The sequence below is a fragment of the Solanum pennellii genome, chromosome 9 (assembly GCF_001406875.1).
Source record: "Solanum pennellii chromosome 9, SPENNV200".
Taxonomy (NCBI): domain Eukaryota; kingdom Viridiplantae; phylum Streptophyta; class Magnoliopsida; order Solanales; family Solanaceae; genus Solanum; species Solanum pennellii.
The window spans coordinates 35613625-35630169 of record NC_028645.1 but is presented as its reverse complement, the minus strand read 5'-3'; the positions used below and the strand labels follow the sequence as shown (position 1 = coordinate 35630169).

Sequence of the window (16545 nt, the reverse complement as noted above, 5' to 3'; positions counted from 1 at the left end):
AGACATCAGCTACAAACACAGCTGGTTCACAATGTTCATTTTTAAAAGTTTTTTCTTCTTTTCAGTGGAGGTACATATCCTATGTTTCTCTCGACATTACAAATATGAAATACCACTCAACAATATTTGCACCCTTTTTCCTTGATTTGAATACACTCAATAATCTTTGAGATATATAAAACACAAAACGTTTCCGGCAAAAAGCCTTTGTTATTTTCTAAAAGGGGTGCCCTATATCTATCTATCTATCTTTCTATGGGAATGATAACTTTCCACATCTTGTACAATGAACTATATAAATACAAGATTATCAAAAAAAGATAACATGTACCTCAGAAGGCAGGCACAGTCTCAGACAAACTCCTAGATGGCCTTTATAGTACATTACATTGGTTTTGGCCAAAAACAAAAACTAGGGTTCTGCCTGCTATAAGCTAATGTTGCTAATGAGCAGATGAACTGTCCTCGTCTGATGAACTATGCTGCCATTTTGCTGTTAACCCGCTAATGGTAGGCTGTAGATTTGGATTTACTGGAACTGGAAACTTGTGGGCAGAACTGACTACTGTACGTTCATTTATCATTCCAACTTCTTTGCAAACGCGATCAAGAACCATTAGGAAGTCTCTTACCACCATAAAGATCCTAAAAGGGTGAGCCTCTTCTCTCGCTGAATTTCCATGGAAGTATTCAGTTATTTCTTTCACCAACGACATGGCAACACTTTCTAGAGCTTGGAGCCTTATGATCTCATCTTCTGCCATTTTCATAAACCTTCTCATGGACTCCGAAAATCTTTCTATGCTGCTTTCCTTCAAGCCAACTGCTTCAATTGATCGGACAACTTCAGCTATGTTCCCAATCCCTTTAGAAAGTTTTAACACCTCACTATGAAGCACTTCTGAATCCATAGCAGCAGCTTTCTTAACATTTACAACCTCTGAACTAAGGTTCGAAACAACTTGGAGGCCAAGCTTCCGGCACTTGAAGTCATCGTTCATGGCCGACTGTTGATCTTGATCTCCCCCAGAAAGACGAGCACCTTCACTTCTTATGATCTCCTGTACCACAAAATGCAAGAGGGTTGTTTTCCCATCAGCTCCCTTCACATCTACAAGCTTTAGAAGGGTATCTAGTTTGAACGCATGTGCATCACCCCGATTTGTCCCAACATTCATGCGGTTACCGGTCTTCAGCACTGCTTCCAGAAGCTTTAAGAACATTCTATTGCTTCTCAACTCTTCACAAGCAGCCTGTCAAGTAGCAAAGCTTCATAAGGTTTACAACACCTGAGATTTCTGCTATTGGTTTATGTAAGAAAATAAGAAACAGAGTATGAATACTTGAACAGGTCCAGTTAGCATGCAGTTCCACATTTTTAGAGAGAAACACATGCCAAATTCATCACAAGAGTATCAAGTTCAGACAGTTCAAGATGAAAAAATTGATTATTTTCCAGCTAGCAATTAGATGTCCTATAATACTGATGCTACAGCACTTCCTTCCGAAATCACATAAGGCTATTTTTGAGTTTTATTTGTCATAGGTACCAGGTATGTGAATCCGAGCAACATAGGGTACCAGCATATTTACTTATTTAGCATGTCAAACAGAAAAACCTTACACAAATCTTTCTTCTATTAAATCAAAATCAGAACTGTTCAGTGATTATTAGAGAACTCAATATACAGTGAGAAGTTGAAGATGACCTGAAATAATTACCTCCAGAGTTTCAAATGACTTTTTGAGGTAGTCAACCTCAGAATCAAAATTTGATATGTACAGCATAGCATCTACCCTTTTGAATGAAAAAGGTATATCAAGCACTGCTTTGAGAAACTTCTCGGCAGACCCAAGCTTAAACGGAGTATCATCTTTATAGTCTTTCAGCTTGCATTCTTCTTCTTTGGATGGAGCCATCTTCAATAAACTCTCAAGGAGCTCAGTCCCTAGGGCATCAGCATTTCCTGAAAAAAGAACGTACTAAGTTTCTACAAGCGGAGACATCATAAATTCTAGATACACTTGTACACTAAAAAGAAAAATAGAGAAAGGATCACCCTATTGAAGGTAAAAAGCAGCAAACAGCAGAAAACCCAAAAGGTAAAGCTGTCGACATGGTTAGGAAACGATGTACACCAATAAGCAACCACAAACCATATAAGATGATGCTCTAGCCTAATTATTAATACCCTGATATCCATGAGCAAAAGCCACATAACCCTATGAACACCTCTAAACTAGTCAGCTATTGTTACCTTCTAAAACAATGTGAATGTCTACACTATATTTACTCATACTAGTAAAGATTAATGCATATGATGAACAACGCATGGTGTTTAAGAAGTTAACGGGAAAACCATTAACCTCTGTTGGTTAATTTACGTTTCAAGATCAATGCATATCAATTCATCTATAACAACAGCACATGTGAACTGAATGACAATTCAGTATTATGTAACCCTGCAGAAGATCTTTTATGTAGAACTAGAGCAATTAATAATCTGGGATTACTATCATCCCAGTCATATTTCAGTTTGAATTTTCAAGTCTGAGAATAACAGAGAAGCAGAATACCTTCTAAAAGGGCTTCACATACTTCCTCAACAGTTACATTTAGTGCTCTTAGCAAAATTGCAATATTTTGTGACTTCTTTGGATCAAGTACCCTATTCTCTTGGCTCTGCGAGGGAAGAAGAGGGCGTCTAGTCATTTCTTTTGGATTTAGAGTTGGATTCTTCACAATAAACAAGCTTTCTATCATCTCTTCATCCAATCTGCAAACAAATCAGCTCAGTTTTAATTGCCCGACAAAAAAGAGGAGAATTTAATATATGTAACAAAGTGTTTAGATTATCATACTTAAATGAACTTGATTTCAGTTGATCCCACACCATTTCCCGATCAGAACTAGCTCTTACTTTATCCCAATGCAAAGTCTTCAACTTTGGTTTTGGAGTTTCCTCATTGTTCCCACCAGAATCACTAGATAAGCCTTCTATACTCTGCTCATTCTTCTCAATGGTTTGCTTATTACAAGGCAACTCCATTGGGGAAATCAGCACTGGACTATCAAGTTCTATGGGTCTTAAAGGAGTTACAAGAACTGGAGGTTTAGATAGTGGCTTTGAAATTGGTGGTGTTGGAGTTTTTGGACTATCCCAATTTTTAACTGGTGGTGGCGGTGGCGGTGGCGGTGGAGGCTGTACGCGAGCCGGAATGCTAATCAAAAGAGGAAGTGGCGGTGGTGGTGGAACTGAAACTGGTGCATTCTGCTGTATGTGATTGCTGATTCTTATGGGAGATTCAACATTCTGATCCCAAACATCGGAAATTCTGGGTGATGAGTCAATACTTCTGCTTGAATATCTCTCGGGAGATGATGAACTGGGCGGAGATGGTGAATCAGATTCCCCGTTAATGACCAATATAGGTACAAAATCTGCTAGCGGCGGAGAATGATAGTGAGGTAGCGGAGCAGTTGGAAGAGCAAGTAGTTCGGGTGACTTGGGCTGTGAATTTTTCGGACTCAAACTGACGGGTGGAGAAATGCTCAGCGATACACCCGAACCGGAAGTGGAAGAGGAGCATGAAGAAGATGAGGTGGAGGCAGCAAAATTGTTGGCGTCAACGGCAGCAAAATCCCTACGCGAAGCCGATCCAGTTCCGATGGAACTTCCCCTACCATCTAAAGATTGAGTTGGGGAGTAGAACTCGTCATCATCTTCAGTTGTAACATGTGCACTCCTGTGTCCATGTAATGGGGGCAACGGGTGGATCTCTGGTGAGTCCATTTTTGTTGAAGTAGGAGGGGGAGGATTGTGTGCACTAACCATAGTACCCAAGTATAGAAATTCAGAACTGGTCTGAGATGGTCTTTGTAATTTAGGAATATTAGTTGGGTCTGCAGTGCTGCTATTAGATCTGTGTGTTTTGTTATCATTTGAATCATGATTTCTTCCTCTTCTTCTGTGGACAAAGATAGCAGTGAAGATAAGAAGAATAGCAGCAAGAACAGAGGCGATGGCAGTAGCTATAAGTTTAGATGAAATATTTTTGGATTTGGGTGAATGAGGAAGGATAAGGGAAGAAATATTAGCAGGAAAAGAAGCATAAGCAGAAGGTGGTGGAGGAGAAGGGAAAGAGGGGAAAAAGGGAGTGTTGTTATTAGGAGTAGAAGAAGAATCAAAAGGGTATTTGGGAGTAGTAGAGGAAGAAGGTGGATGTGAATCTTGTGGGAAAAATGGCTGATGAAGAACACGGCGGTTCTTGGCGGAGACAGCGACGGAGAAGAGGAGGAGGAAGATGAAGAAAGAAGGAAGCATGGTGATAGAGAGAGAGAATGTAGGTAAGCTAAGCTAGAGAGAGAGAGGAGAGAGAGAGGTAGAAATGCATCAAAGATAGATAGATATGCATGGATTTGGAGAGTAGGAGGAGTAATTGAGAGTGTGAAAAGGTAGAAATAGTGATGAGTAGACAAAGTAAGTACCTGGAGTGTCCACCCTATATTTCTACTCATTTTCTCAATCAATAATAAAGCTGGACGGACTACTACTATTTTACTAATCAACCCATGTACGCATATTTCAATTTATATTAAATTATAATTTCATTTTACACTTTATGAAATGTAATTACATAAATATTATATCATCATTGTTTGATGGACAAATCTCTCAAATATTTTTTTACTATGACAATTAAAATAATATAATCAATATATACATTAGAAAATATATATTTAATTAAGACATTATACATAAATATGCCCTTTAACTTTGCTTCATTTTATATTGATGTCCTCTAATTTTGAGTGTGCGCAAGTAGACACTTACACTTGTATAAAATTGAACAAATGGACACACACGTCCTATGTGGCATCCTACGTGAAAATTTATATCCTACGTGGTGTCCTATGTGTATTGTGCCACATAGGACTAATGTGTCAACTTGTTCAACTTTATATATGTTTAAGAGTGTGTTTGGTATGAATGAAAACATTTTCTGGAAAATGTTTTCCAATTTTCTCATATTTGGTTGGGGCAAAAGTTTTGGACAATATTTTCCAAATCAACTCATTTTCCTCAAAATTAAGGAAAATGATTTCCCTTCAAAAATTAAGGAAAAACATTTTCCAAAGCTCTCCTCCAATTTCAAATTAATTTTTTTTTTTGGAAAAAACATCAATATTTTTAAAAGAATATTTTCAATTTCATAAATTATTTTCTAATGTAGTAAAAATAAAAGATGTTCCTCAAAAACCTTTTTCATTCATAAATTAAACACTAAAAATCATTTCCGGAAAATATTTTCTATTCACCAACCAAACATGAGAAAATAAGTCCAAAATCTACTGGTCTAGGAAAACATTTTCCATGAAAAACATTTTCCTTCATACCAAACACATCCTAAGTGTCTATTTGTGTACAATCAAAGTTAGAGGGTATAAATGTGAAATGAGGCCAAGTTAAAGAGTCTATATATATATTATGCATTTAATTAATGATATTAAATAATGTATAATATGTTAACAATATATAATATTAAAATATTTAAAAAGTAAAATTAAAAAGTATGAATAGTAGTTGTTCAAATTTAATACCAATACAAAATACAATTATGAGTTGGCATATATGAATTTCAATTTATGCATCCATCTAGAATTTCAATAGTGATGACAATTGTGCGAGGCAAGGAAGATTTTAGTTTAGGTGGGACGGGACGAAATTTGTGAGTATGTGAATGGGAGATCGGTTGAAATTACTTTCTTTTTTTTAGGAAAAGGGGTCAAAAATGTGTTTAAATTATGTGAATGAAATAAAAATGTCTTTCGTTTATAGTTTAGCATAAAAATGTTCTTATTGTTATAAATCCATTAAATAAGTGGATAGTCCATAAAGTTAGTACATGAACAACCATTCATATTCACTAGGTTACATGAACCTTTTTGGATAAGTATGTATCTATTTATTATGATACTTAATATGGTGACCTTTGGAATGATTTCTCACTCTATAAATAGGGTTGTTCATTCACTATTGTAATATATACATATGAAACTTATATATATACTTGAATAAAAGAAAGTCTTCTCCTACATCTATTTCTCTTGTCTTCTTCTTATAATCTTGATTTTACAACACGTTATCAGCACGAGTCTCTACCAGTTCAAGTAAAGACTTTCAAAGCCTCGGAGGTAAGAATTTCCTTTATTTTTAAATAATGTCTAATCTTTCTAAACTTGAATTTCTTGCTCTAGACATATCGGGAAAAAGCTATCTATCATGGGCACTCGATGCAGAAATTCATCTTAATGCGATGGGTCTAGCAGACACCATCCAAGAAAATAATCAAGCATCGAATCAAAACCGTGCTAAGGCGATGATATTTCTCCGTCATCACCTTGATGAGGGTTTGAAAATGGAATATCTCACTGTTAAGGATCCTCTGGTGTTGTGGAACAATTTAAAAGATAGATATGACCACCTGAAGTTGGTTGTCCTTCCACAGGCACGTTATGATTGGATCCACTTGAGACTTCAAGATTTTAAATCTATCAGTGAGTATAACTCTTCTATGTTTAAAATTATCTCACAATTAAAATTATGTGGAGAAAATATCACTGACCATGATATGCTGGAAAAAACGTTTTCCACTTTCCCTGCCTCGAGTATGCTTCTGCAGCAGCAATACCGAGAAATGGGATTTAAAAAGTATTCCGAATTAATCTCACATCTCCTTGTTGCTGAACAACATAATGATTTACTGATGAAAAACCATGAAAGTCGACCTACTGGTTCTATGCCATTTCCTGAAGTAAATACGGCAAATTTTCACCAATCTAAGCGTGAAAAAGGTCGTGGCCCCAGTCGTGGCCGTGGTCGTGGTCGAGGAAGAAATCTCAATCATGGTGATCGTCTTGCACTAAATAATAACATTCAACACCAGCAGTGTAAAAAGAAGAATGAAAAACATGACGTAGTGCAGAAGAAAAATTCAGACAACAAATGTTATCGATGTGGAGGAAAAGGACATTGGTCACGTACCTGTCGTACGCCAAGGCACCTGGTTGAGTTATATCAAGCTTCCCTGAAGGAGGTGAAAAATAACGCAGAAGCCAACTTTATCACGGAAGATACTGTTGAACCCATGCATCTAGATGTAGCGGATTTCTTTGAGAACCCCGAAGGAAAGATAGATCACCTGATAGGTGATGGGTCTGTGATAATATAAATATATTTCATTTTCGTCGTTTATATGAACTAGTATGAATATGTTTTCCTAGATTTGTAAATAACTAAAAGGTTGTGTATTGTTTTTGTTTAGTAATAATATTATAATGTTTATTTCTTTTATATCTTTTATCTTGAAGAATATATGGATACCTCAATGATCAATCATGAAGATATTTGTATAATTGATAGTGGAACAACGCACGCCATATTCAAAGATGAGAAATACTTCTCCTACTTGCTTAGAAGAAAAGCAAATGTTACTACAATTTCTGGTAATTCAAACTTAATAGAAGGCTCCGGAAGAGCTACTATATTTCTGCCTAAGGGGACAAAACTTGTCATAGAAGATGCTTTGTTCTCTTCTAAATCCCCAAGAAACCTGTTAAGTTTTAAAGATATTCGCCGAAATGGATATCATGTTGAGACAATAAATGAAATGAATGTTGAATACCTTGGTATTACCAAGATTGTCTCAAACCAGAAATATGTATTGGAGAAATTATCAACTTTATCTTCTGGCCTGTATTATGCAAAAATAAGTACGATTGAAGCACACTCTATCGTAAACCAGAAGTTTACTGACTTAAAGACTTTTGTGCTTTGGCATGACCGAATAGGTCATCCTGGATCAATAATGATGAGACGAATCATTGAAAACTCAAATGGTCATCCATTAAAGAACCTGAAGATTCTTACAAATGATGAGTTTTCATGTGCTGCTTGCTGCCAAGGCAAATTGATTACTAGGCCATCACCAATGAAGGTTAACATTGAATCCCCTCAATTTTTGGAACGAATACATGGGGATATTTGTGGACCTATTCACCCATCTAGTGGGTCGTTTAGATATTTTATGGTCCTAATAGACGCATCTTCAAGATGGTCTCATGTGTGCCTCTTATCATCTCGCAACCTGGCGTTTGCAAAATTATTGGCACAAATGATACGATTAAGAGCGCAATTTCCAGATTATCCCATTAAGACAATTCGTCTTGATAATGCTGGCGAATTCACATCCCAAGCTTTTGATGCTTATTGCGTATCGGTAGGGATAAAAGTTGAACATCCTGTAGCTCATGTTCATACTCAAAATGGCCTTGCTGAGTCATTTATTAAGCGCTTACAATTGATAGCAAGACCTCTACTTATGAAAAGTGAGTTGCCTACTACTGTTTGGGGTCATGCTATCTTACATGCAGCATCACTTGTTCGTCTCAGACCGACTCATTATAATAAATACTCCCCATTACAATTGGTATTTGGTCATGAACCAAATATTGCTCATCTTCGAATTTTTGGATGTGCTGTATATGTGCCTGTAGCACCACCTCAGCGCACCAAGATGGGCCCTCAAAGAAGGTTAGGCATATATGTTGGGTTTGATTCACCCTCAATAATTCGCTACCTTGAGCCATTGACGGGAGATTTATTCACTGCAAGATTTGCAGATTGTCGATTTGATGAAACAAATTTTCCGCAATTAGGGGGAGAGAAAAATAAACTTAAAAGTGAAATTGCATGGAAAGTTTCGTCATTATCTCATTTTGATCCACGCTCCCCTGTGTGTGAACAAGAGGTCCAGAAGATCATCCATTTGCAAAACATAGCAAATCAAATGCCAGACGCATTTACTGATTCAAAAAGGATAACAAAGTCACATATTCCTGCAGTAAATGTGCCTATCCGAATCGACGTCCCAAAAGGACCATCTACAAGTGTCATAGCTTCTGAATCACAAATACGCCTGAAGCGTGGTAGACCATTGGGTTCAAAAGATAAGAATCCTAGAAAAAGAAGTACAAAAAATGACACTACAAAAGAATTTCACGAAGAAATTCAAGATCTGATTAATCCTGATATTCCTGAAGAAATCAGTGAACCCGAGACTCAAGTAAATGAAGAACTCTCAATAAGTTCTTCTACAGGTGATGGGATAAGTTTAGATCGATCAAAAATCATAGTGGATAATGTTTTCGCATATGATGTTGCACTTAACATTATGCAAGGAAATGAGGATCTTGAACCTCTATCCGTCGAAGAATGTCGACAAAGACATGATTGGCCAAAATGGAAAGAAGCAATTGAATCAGAATTGAATTCACTTGCTAAGCGTGAGGTTTTTGGACCAGTAGTCCAAACGCCTAGTGATGTTAAACCAATTGGCTATAAATGGGTCTTTGTACGAAAAAGAAATGAGAGAAATGAGATTGTAAGATACAAGGCACGCCTTGTTGCACAAGGATTCTCTCAACGACCTGGTGTCGACTATGAAGAAACATATTCACCTGTTATGGATGCAATAACTTTTCGATATCTCATCGGTTTAGCTGTACATGAAAATCTTGAAATTCGTCTAATGGATGTGGTTACAGCTTACCTTTACGGTTCACTTGATAATGAAATTTATATGAAAGTTCCAGAAGGACTTAAAATGCCTGAAGCATGTAGTTCAAAATCTCGGGAAATATATTCAATCAGATTACAAAAGTCATTATATGGCTTAAAACAATCAGGGCGCATGTGGTATAATCGCCTCAGTGAGTACTTGATAAAACAAGGTTATATAAACGATGTCATTTGTCCTTGTATATTTATTAAGAAAACAACATTGGGATTTGTTATTCTTGCTGTTTATGTTGATGACATTAATCTCATTGGAACTCCAGAAGAGGTTCAAAAGGCAATTGAATATCTAAAGGAAGAATTTGAGATGAAAGACCTTGGAAAGACAAAAATTTGTCTTGGACTACAAATAGAATATTTAGTAGACGGGGTCTTCATCCATCAATCTGCCTATACTGAGAAAATCTTGAAACGATTTTACATGGACAAAGCACATCCATTAAGTACTCCAATGGTTGTCCGATCACTTGAAGTGAGTAAGGATCCATTCCGACCTCAAGAAGAGAATGAGGAACCTCTTGGTCCAGAAGTACCTTATCTTAGTGCAATTGGGGCACTTATGTATCTTGCTAATGCTACGAGACCTGACATAGCATTTTCTGTTAATTTGTTAGCAAGATATAGTTCTTCCCCTACACGAAGACATTGGAAAGGAGTTAAACATATATTGCGATATCTAAGGGGAACTAGTGATATGGGTCTGTTTTATACTAACAAAGATAGTGCAGATCTTGTTGGTCATGCAGATGCAGGTTATTTATCTGACCCACATAAAGCTCGATCACAAACAGGCTATCTGTTCACATATGGAGGTACTGCTATATCATGGCGATCTATGAAGCAGTCTATTGTCGCTACTTCTTCAAATCATGCTGAGATAATAGCCATTCATGAAGCAAGTAGAGAATGTGTATGGTTAAGATCAGTAATACATTCTATCAAAGAAAGATGTGGTTTGAAGTGTGACGTCAAGATACCCACAATACTCTTTGAAGACAATGCTGCATGCATAGCTCAATTAAAAGGAGGCTTTATAAAAGGAGATAGAACGAAACACATTTCACCAAAATTATTCTTCACACATGATCTCCAGAAGAATGGTGATATTGATGTGCGACAAATTCGTTCGAGTGATAATCCAGCAGATTTATTTACTAAATCTTTACCGGCCTCAACTCTTGAGAAGATGGTTCACAAAATTGGAATGCGGAAACTTAACCATCTGAATCGTGGTTTTTATCAGGGGGAGTAAAATACGCACTGTACTCTTTTTTCCTTAATCTAGGTTTTGTCCCATTGGGTTTTCCTAGAAAGGTTTTTAATGAGGCAGCAAATAATGCGTATCAAAAGATATGTGTACTCTTTTTCCTTCACTAGAATTTTTTCCCACAGGGTTTTTTTCTAGTAAGGTTTTAACGAGGCACAATATCTATGGACATCCAAGGGGGAGTGTTATAAATCCATTAAATAAGTGGATAGTCCATAAAGTTAGTACATGAACAACCATTCATATTCACTAGGTTACATGAACCTTTTTGGATAAGTATGTATCTATTTATTATGATACTTAATATGGTGACCTTTGGAATGATTTCTCACTCTATAAATAGGGTTGTTCATTCACTATTGTAATATATACATATGAAACTTATATATATACTTGAATAAAAGAAAGTCTTCTCCTACATCTATTTCTCTTGTTTTCTTCTTATAATCTTGATTTTACAACACTTATGTCAATATTTTGACTCAAAAAATGCCCATGGAGACTACACTGTGTTCCAAAAATGTCCCTATAGTTACAAAATGGGTCAAAATGCCCTTTCATGAATAAATATATATTTAAAAAAAAAAACACATCTTCTTTCTAATCAAAATATTATTAAAAAATAATTCTTGTTTTCTTTCTTCTAAAGTCACTTTAAAAAATAAAAATTTAGGCATTATTTTTTCTTCTTCTTTGATCTCATTTTAGCAAATAAAAAGAATAACTTCATGTACCCTTTATAAGATTATAGTATATCCATTATTAATTTATATTTATATAACGATAAAAAATAATGATAATAAAATAAAAAATATTTTATTTTTAAAATTTTTTCTCAATTGAAGTAGAATCAAGATTTGCTAATTTTTTTTAAAAAATATTTTTTTAAAAAATGTGTTAGAAAGAATATGATAATGTATTTATTTGAAAAAATATGCATTTTTGATCATTAAATAATAATAATAATATTTTTGGAACAAAATATTGACGATAAGAATATTTTGGACCAAACTACAAACACATGACATTTTGATTCCTTTCGTATAATTTAAGGGCCTTTTTGAACTAAAGTATTGACGATAAGAATATATTTGTACAAAACTACATATAGAGGACATTTTTGTTCCTTTCGTATAGTTTAAGGACATTTTAGAGTCAAATATTGATGATAAGGCCATTTTTGTATCAAACTATAAATTAATAATATTTTTACTCCTTTCACATAATTTAAAGGCATTTTTGACTTTTTTTCCCTTTTTTAAAAAATAACAATGCGGAACTAGGCGGGTTGAAAGTTTAAATATATTCAACATTCCCTTGCTATCATTTTCTGTATATTGATTTTTTGTAATTTACTTTAGTAATTGCAATTAATTTCCAAACTAATTCCCTTTGACTTTTTTACATCAAAGCAATACATGGGGTGATTTCTGTAATCTACTTTAGTAACTGCACTCAGTTTTCAAACTAATCCCTTTGACATTTTACATCAAAACAATAGGTAGAGTAATTTTTGTAATTTACTTTAATAATTGCAATCAGTTTCCAAACTAAGGCCCGTTTGGATGGGCTTAATAAAAGCAGCTTTAAATACGTACTTTTGAAAGCGCTGAAACTTATTTTTAAAATAAGCAGTTATGCGTTTGGATAAAAGTGCTGAAGTTAAAAAAAAAGTTGTTGATGTGTTTGGCAAATAAGTGCTGATAAACAGCTTTTTAAATCAAAATGTCTGAAATACCATTAAAAGCTGTTAACATAATAAAAGTTAATTAATTTATATTTTACAGCCATAAATAATTATATTTTGCTATCATTCACATATTTCTTTCTCATCACAAATTATTTATAAGAGGAATATAAACTTATTATAGATTTTAAAGATATATAATTTGAATAGATCAAAGAACGATTTAAGATTTTATTTTAGTTTCATCCATAGGTAATAATAATAGTCTATCATTCACACATTTCTTTATTATCACAAATTATTTATAAGAGGAATATAAATTTTTATTTAAGTTATATGTGCAACTTATTTTACATTTTAATAATATATAATTTGAATAAATCACTTGAAAGATTTAAGATTTATTTTATTTTCATTCATTAGTAATAGTAATTGTCTATCATCCACACGTAAAAAGGGAAAAATAGAAGAAAGAGATGTTAGAGTTATGTGGGTAATTTGGAGATTGTATAAAAATATTAAGGGTAAAAAGGTAAAAATGTGGTCAACTTAAAACAGCTTATAAGCTGGAAAAAAAAAAGCACCCCTACCCCAGCTTTTAACTTTTGGCTTAAAATAAGTTTTTTTTTACTTAAAATAAGTTATTTTGAGGATTGTCAAACAGCTATAAATGTCAAAAATCAGCTTTTAAGTCAGTTTGACCAGCTTTTAAGCTGAGCCAAACAGGCTCTAAATCCCTTGACTTTTTTACAACAAAGCAGTATATGGGGTGATTTCATTAATCTACTTTAGTATTTGTACTTAATTTCCAAACTAATTCCTTTGACATTTTAAATCAAAACAATACGTAGAGTAATTTTTGTAATTTACTTTAACAATCGGGAAAAGGATTAAAAAAATCCTTAAATTATTCGAAATATCTTATATATACCCTTAAACTTTATTTCGGCTCAAAACTATCCTTCTCGTCATACTATTGGGTCAAAAGTACCCTTCTTATTAACGAAAGTTGTTAAATGCCACGTGGATGCCATATGAGATGCCAAATTGCATGTCAATAGGATTCCACTGCCATGTAGACTAAATAGAAAGGGACAAAAATACCCTCAAATTATCCGAAATAGCTCATATTTACCCTTAAACTATATTTTGGCTCAAAACTACCCTTCCCGTCAAACTATTGGATCAAAAGTACCATTATTATCAATAGATGTTGTTAAATGCCATGTGGATGTTACATTGCATGCCAATAAGGTTCCACTGTCACATAGACTAAATCCCTAAATCGTAATTACTTCCCCCCTCATTTCATTATTTCAGAAATGATATATTCACCCATTCTCCCTCATTCCGTGGCTAGGATTTCATACTTTTTTTCGTGGCTGGGTTTCAAAGTGGAGATTCATGCTTGTAGGTTAGTAAATATTTTTTCTTATTTTATTATGTTTACGATTTCAAAGCATGATAGTTAAGATTTCACAACTTTTCCCTAATTTCGCAGCTAAGGCTTCATAGCTTTCTTGGGGCCTGAGTTTCAAAGTGGATATTCATGGTTGGGTTAGTAAATATTTTTTCTTATTTTATTACGTTTACAATTTCAAAGTATGATAGTTAGAATTTCACAACTTTCCCGTCATTTCGCGGCCAAGGTTTCATAACTTTCTTCGAAGCTGAGTTTCAAAGTGGATTTTCATGGTTGTAAACACAAGAAAATAAGAAAAAAATTTAACCTATAACCACTAATATCCACTTTGAAACCCAGCGACGAAGAAAACTGTGAAACCTTAGCTGCGAAATGAGGGAGAAGGGGTGAAATCGTTGATGAAAAATAATGAAATGAGGGGAAAATGAGTAATTAAGATTTAGGGATTTAGTCAATGTGACACATGTGGAATTTAACAACTTTCACTAATAAGAAGGTCACTTTTGACCCAATAGTTTGAGGGGAAGGATAGTTTTGAGCCGAAATATAGTTTAAGGGTATATATATGAGCTATTTCGGATAGTCTAAGGGTACTTTTGACCCTTTTCCTTTTAGTCTATATATGTGGCAGTGGAAATCTATTGGGGTGTCATGTGGCATTCATGTGGCATTCACGTGGCATTTAACAATTTTCGTTAATTAAAGAGCACTTTTGACCCAATAGTTTGACGGGAAGGGTAGTTTTGAGCCAAAATATAGTTTAAGGGTATATATGAGCTATTTCAAATAGTTTAAGGGTACTTTCGACCCTTTTCCATTCAAAATATTGTGATTGTCACGATTTAAAGTATACCTTAGACGTGACATGGCGTATAAGACCTTGTGAGACATACACGAGCTACTTGACATACATATACACATAGATAATAGACAAAAAGCAAAACATTTTATATCAAATAGAAGAGTTTGAAATTTAAATAGCGAAAGTCTATAGTTTTGACAAACCATCTATCACATAAAAAAGAGTGGTATCCATTCAAACATAAGAGACATAATTAATAAAGACGACGTCGTCCTCGGAGTATGAGGACTCATCATGTCTTCAATCTCTAAGATAATCAACTAGCCACGAGCGGAGGGTGGAGAGTTGTCAATTCCAACATTAGTGAAACAATGAACGCACCAATAATGCTTTAGTACATAAAATGTACTAAATGTGAGGGATGTGCATGAAAACATATAACATGATCATAATAGGATATAATCGAAAACATGATGTGCATGGCTAAGCGAAACATAGTAAAATCTTTAAAGAAAACTCTTATGAACATGGTCAATGCATCTAAGAATTATGAGGAGATCTTCATACAACATTTGAAGTTAAGTTAATTCATTTTGTGGGTATTTACTATTACCGACATAGACCAAGTGCGCTATAATATGGAATTCGGTGTCTTTGTTCTCACACCAAAAAAGAGACGTCCTTACTTGTCAAGGCAAGAATCTTAACTTCTAGCTTAGGTGGATCCACTTGCTCTGTCACCTAAGACAACCTATGGGGACACGTAGTTAGGGACAACAAATTTCTACTAGAGATCTAGCCTCTATCTCAATATTCTTTTGATGTCGAGTAAAAATTCCAATGGAAGTAGTCATAAACATAAACATATCACCATCCATGTAAAAGCACAATTAAGTTACTAATTCAAGCTAAAAAAAATCATTAAATAACTTCTTAAATCTTGAATGATATATGAGCGAGAAAACCTTTCACTAAACCATATGATCGCTTAATGTGAAAAGTCTTTCACATTTGAATTGATGTCAATCTTAAATCAATCTAGATCATAAGATATTCCTTTTCATAAATCAGGCATAAGTTCATGAAAACTTCATTCGTGGATTCATAGTCTTTCTTCAAATTCATGCAAATTAGAATTCATAGTCAAAATCCATGATCAATGCATGGATTCATATGAAATTGATTATAAAACATGTAATAGAATATAAATGAACAAAATCAAACAATTGTATCCATACAAATAAAACTCATGAGGAATTAAATTGAAACCTAACCAATTTAAGAAAAATTGAATTGGAGAGTCTTTGAGACTCAATGGGTGAATAGAATCCATTGATTAAATCCCTACCTACCTTGATCTTGAAACCTTAAGAAAATGATGAAGAATGGATATTTGAACTTGAAGAACCCTAGCTTCTTCTTCCTTGATCTAGAGAGAGGATTTTGGAGAAAATCTTAGAAAGAGTTTGGGAATTGTACTGAATGAGAGGATTAAGAAGCTTTCAAAGGGTAACAGGTAGTTATAGGACTTAGAATAAGCGATAAAATGATGTAGTATAGACTTTAGATGCATAGGAGAAGATCTAAATACCCCTAACTTAAAATTCTCGGAGGGGGTCTTACGGAATGATCTACGATCTGTATAAATTTCTACGAACCGTAATGGTAATCTGTAGAACAGGATACTGGGGCTAAAAAATTGAATTGTTTTCACGAGACAACTTTATG

The 16545-nt window shown here is 34.4% G+C and overlaps 1 protein-coding gene across 1 annotated transcript; it reads right to left on the bottom strand.

Annotated features, from left to right (window-relative positions):
- Window positions 1-140: 140 nt before the first annotated feature.
- Window positions 141-4490, bottom strand: LOC107031603 (formin-like protein 1). Its single transcript, XM_015233030.2, has 4 exons — window positions 2863-4490; window positions 2578-2777; window positions 1723-1967; window positions 141-1253 (listed from the first exon to the last, which is right to left on the bottom strand). The coding sequence occupies exons 1-4, from the start codon at window positions 4323-4325 to the stop codon at window positions 444-446; spliced, it is 2718 nt and encodes a 905-aa protein (XP_015088516.1). The 5' UTR covers window positions 4326-4490; the 3' UTR covers window positions 141-443.
- Between the last annotated feature and the right edge of the window lie 12055 nt (window positions 4491-16545).

Coding starts and splice junctions, on each gene's coding strand:
- LOC107031603 (XM_015233030.2), bottom strand. CDS start 4,325: ATGCTTCCTTCTTTCTTCATCTTCCTCCTCCTCTTCTCCGTCGCTGTC. Junction 1,968..2,577: donor ATGTGAAGCCCTTTTAGAAG/GTATTCTGCTTC, acceptor TTCTTTTTTCAG/GAAATGCTGATGCCCTAGGG. Junction 1,254..1,722: donor AGTCATTTGAAACTCTGGAG/GTAATTATTTCA, acceptor GCTACTTGACAG/GCTGCTTGTGAAGAGTTGAG.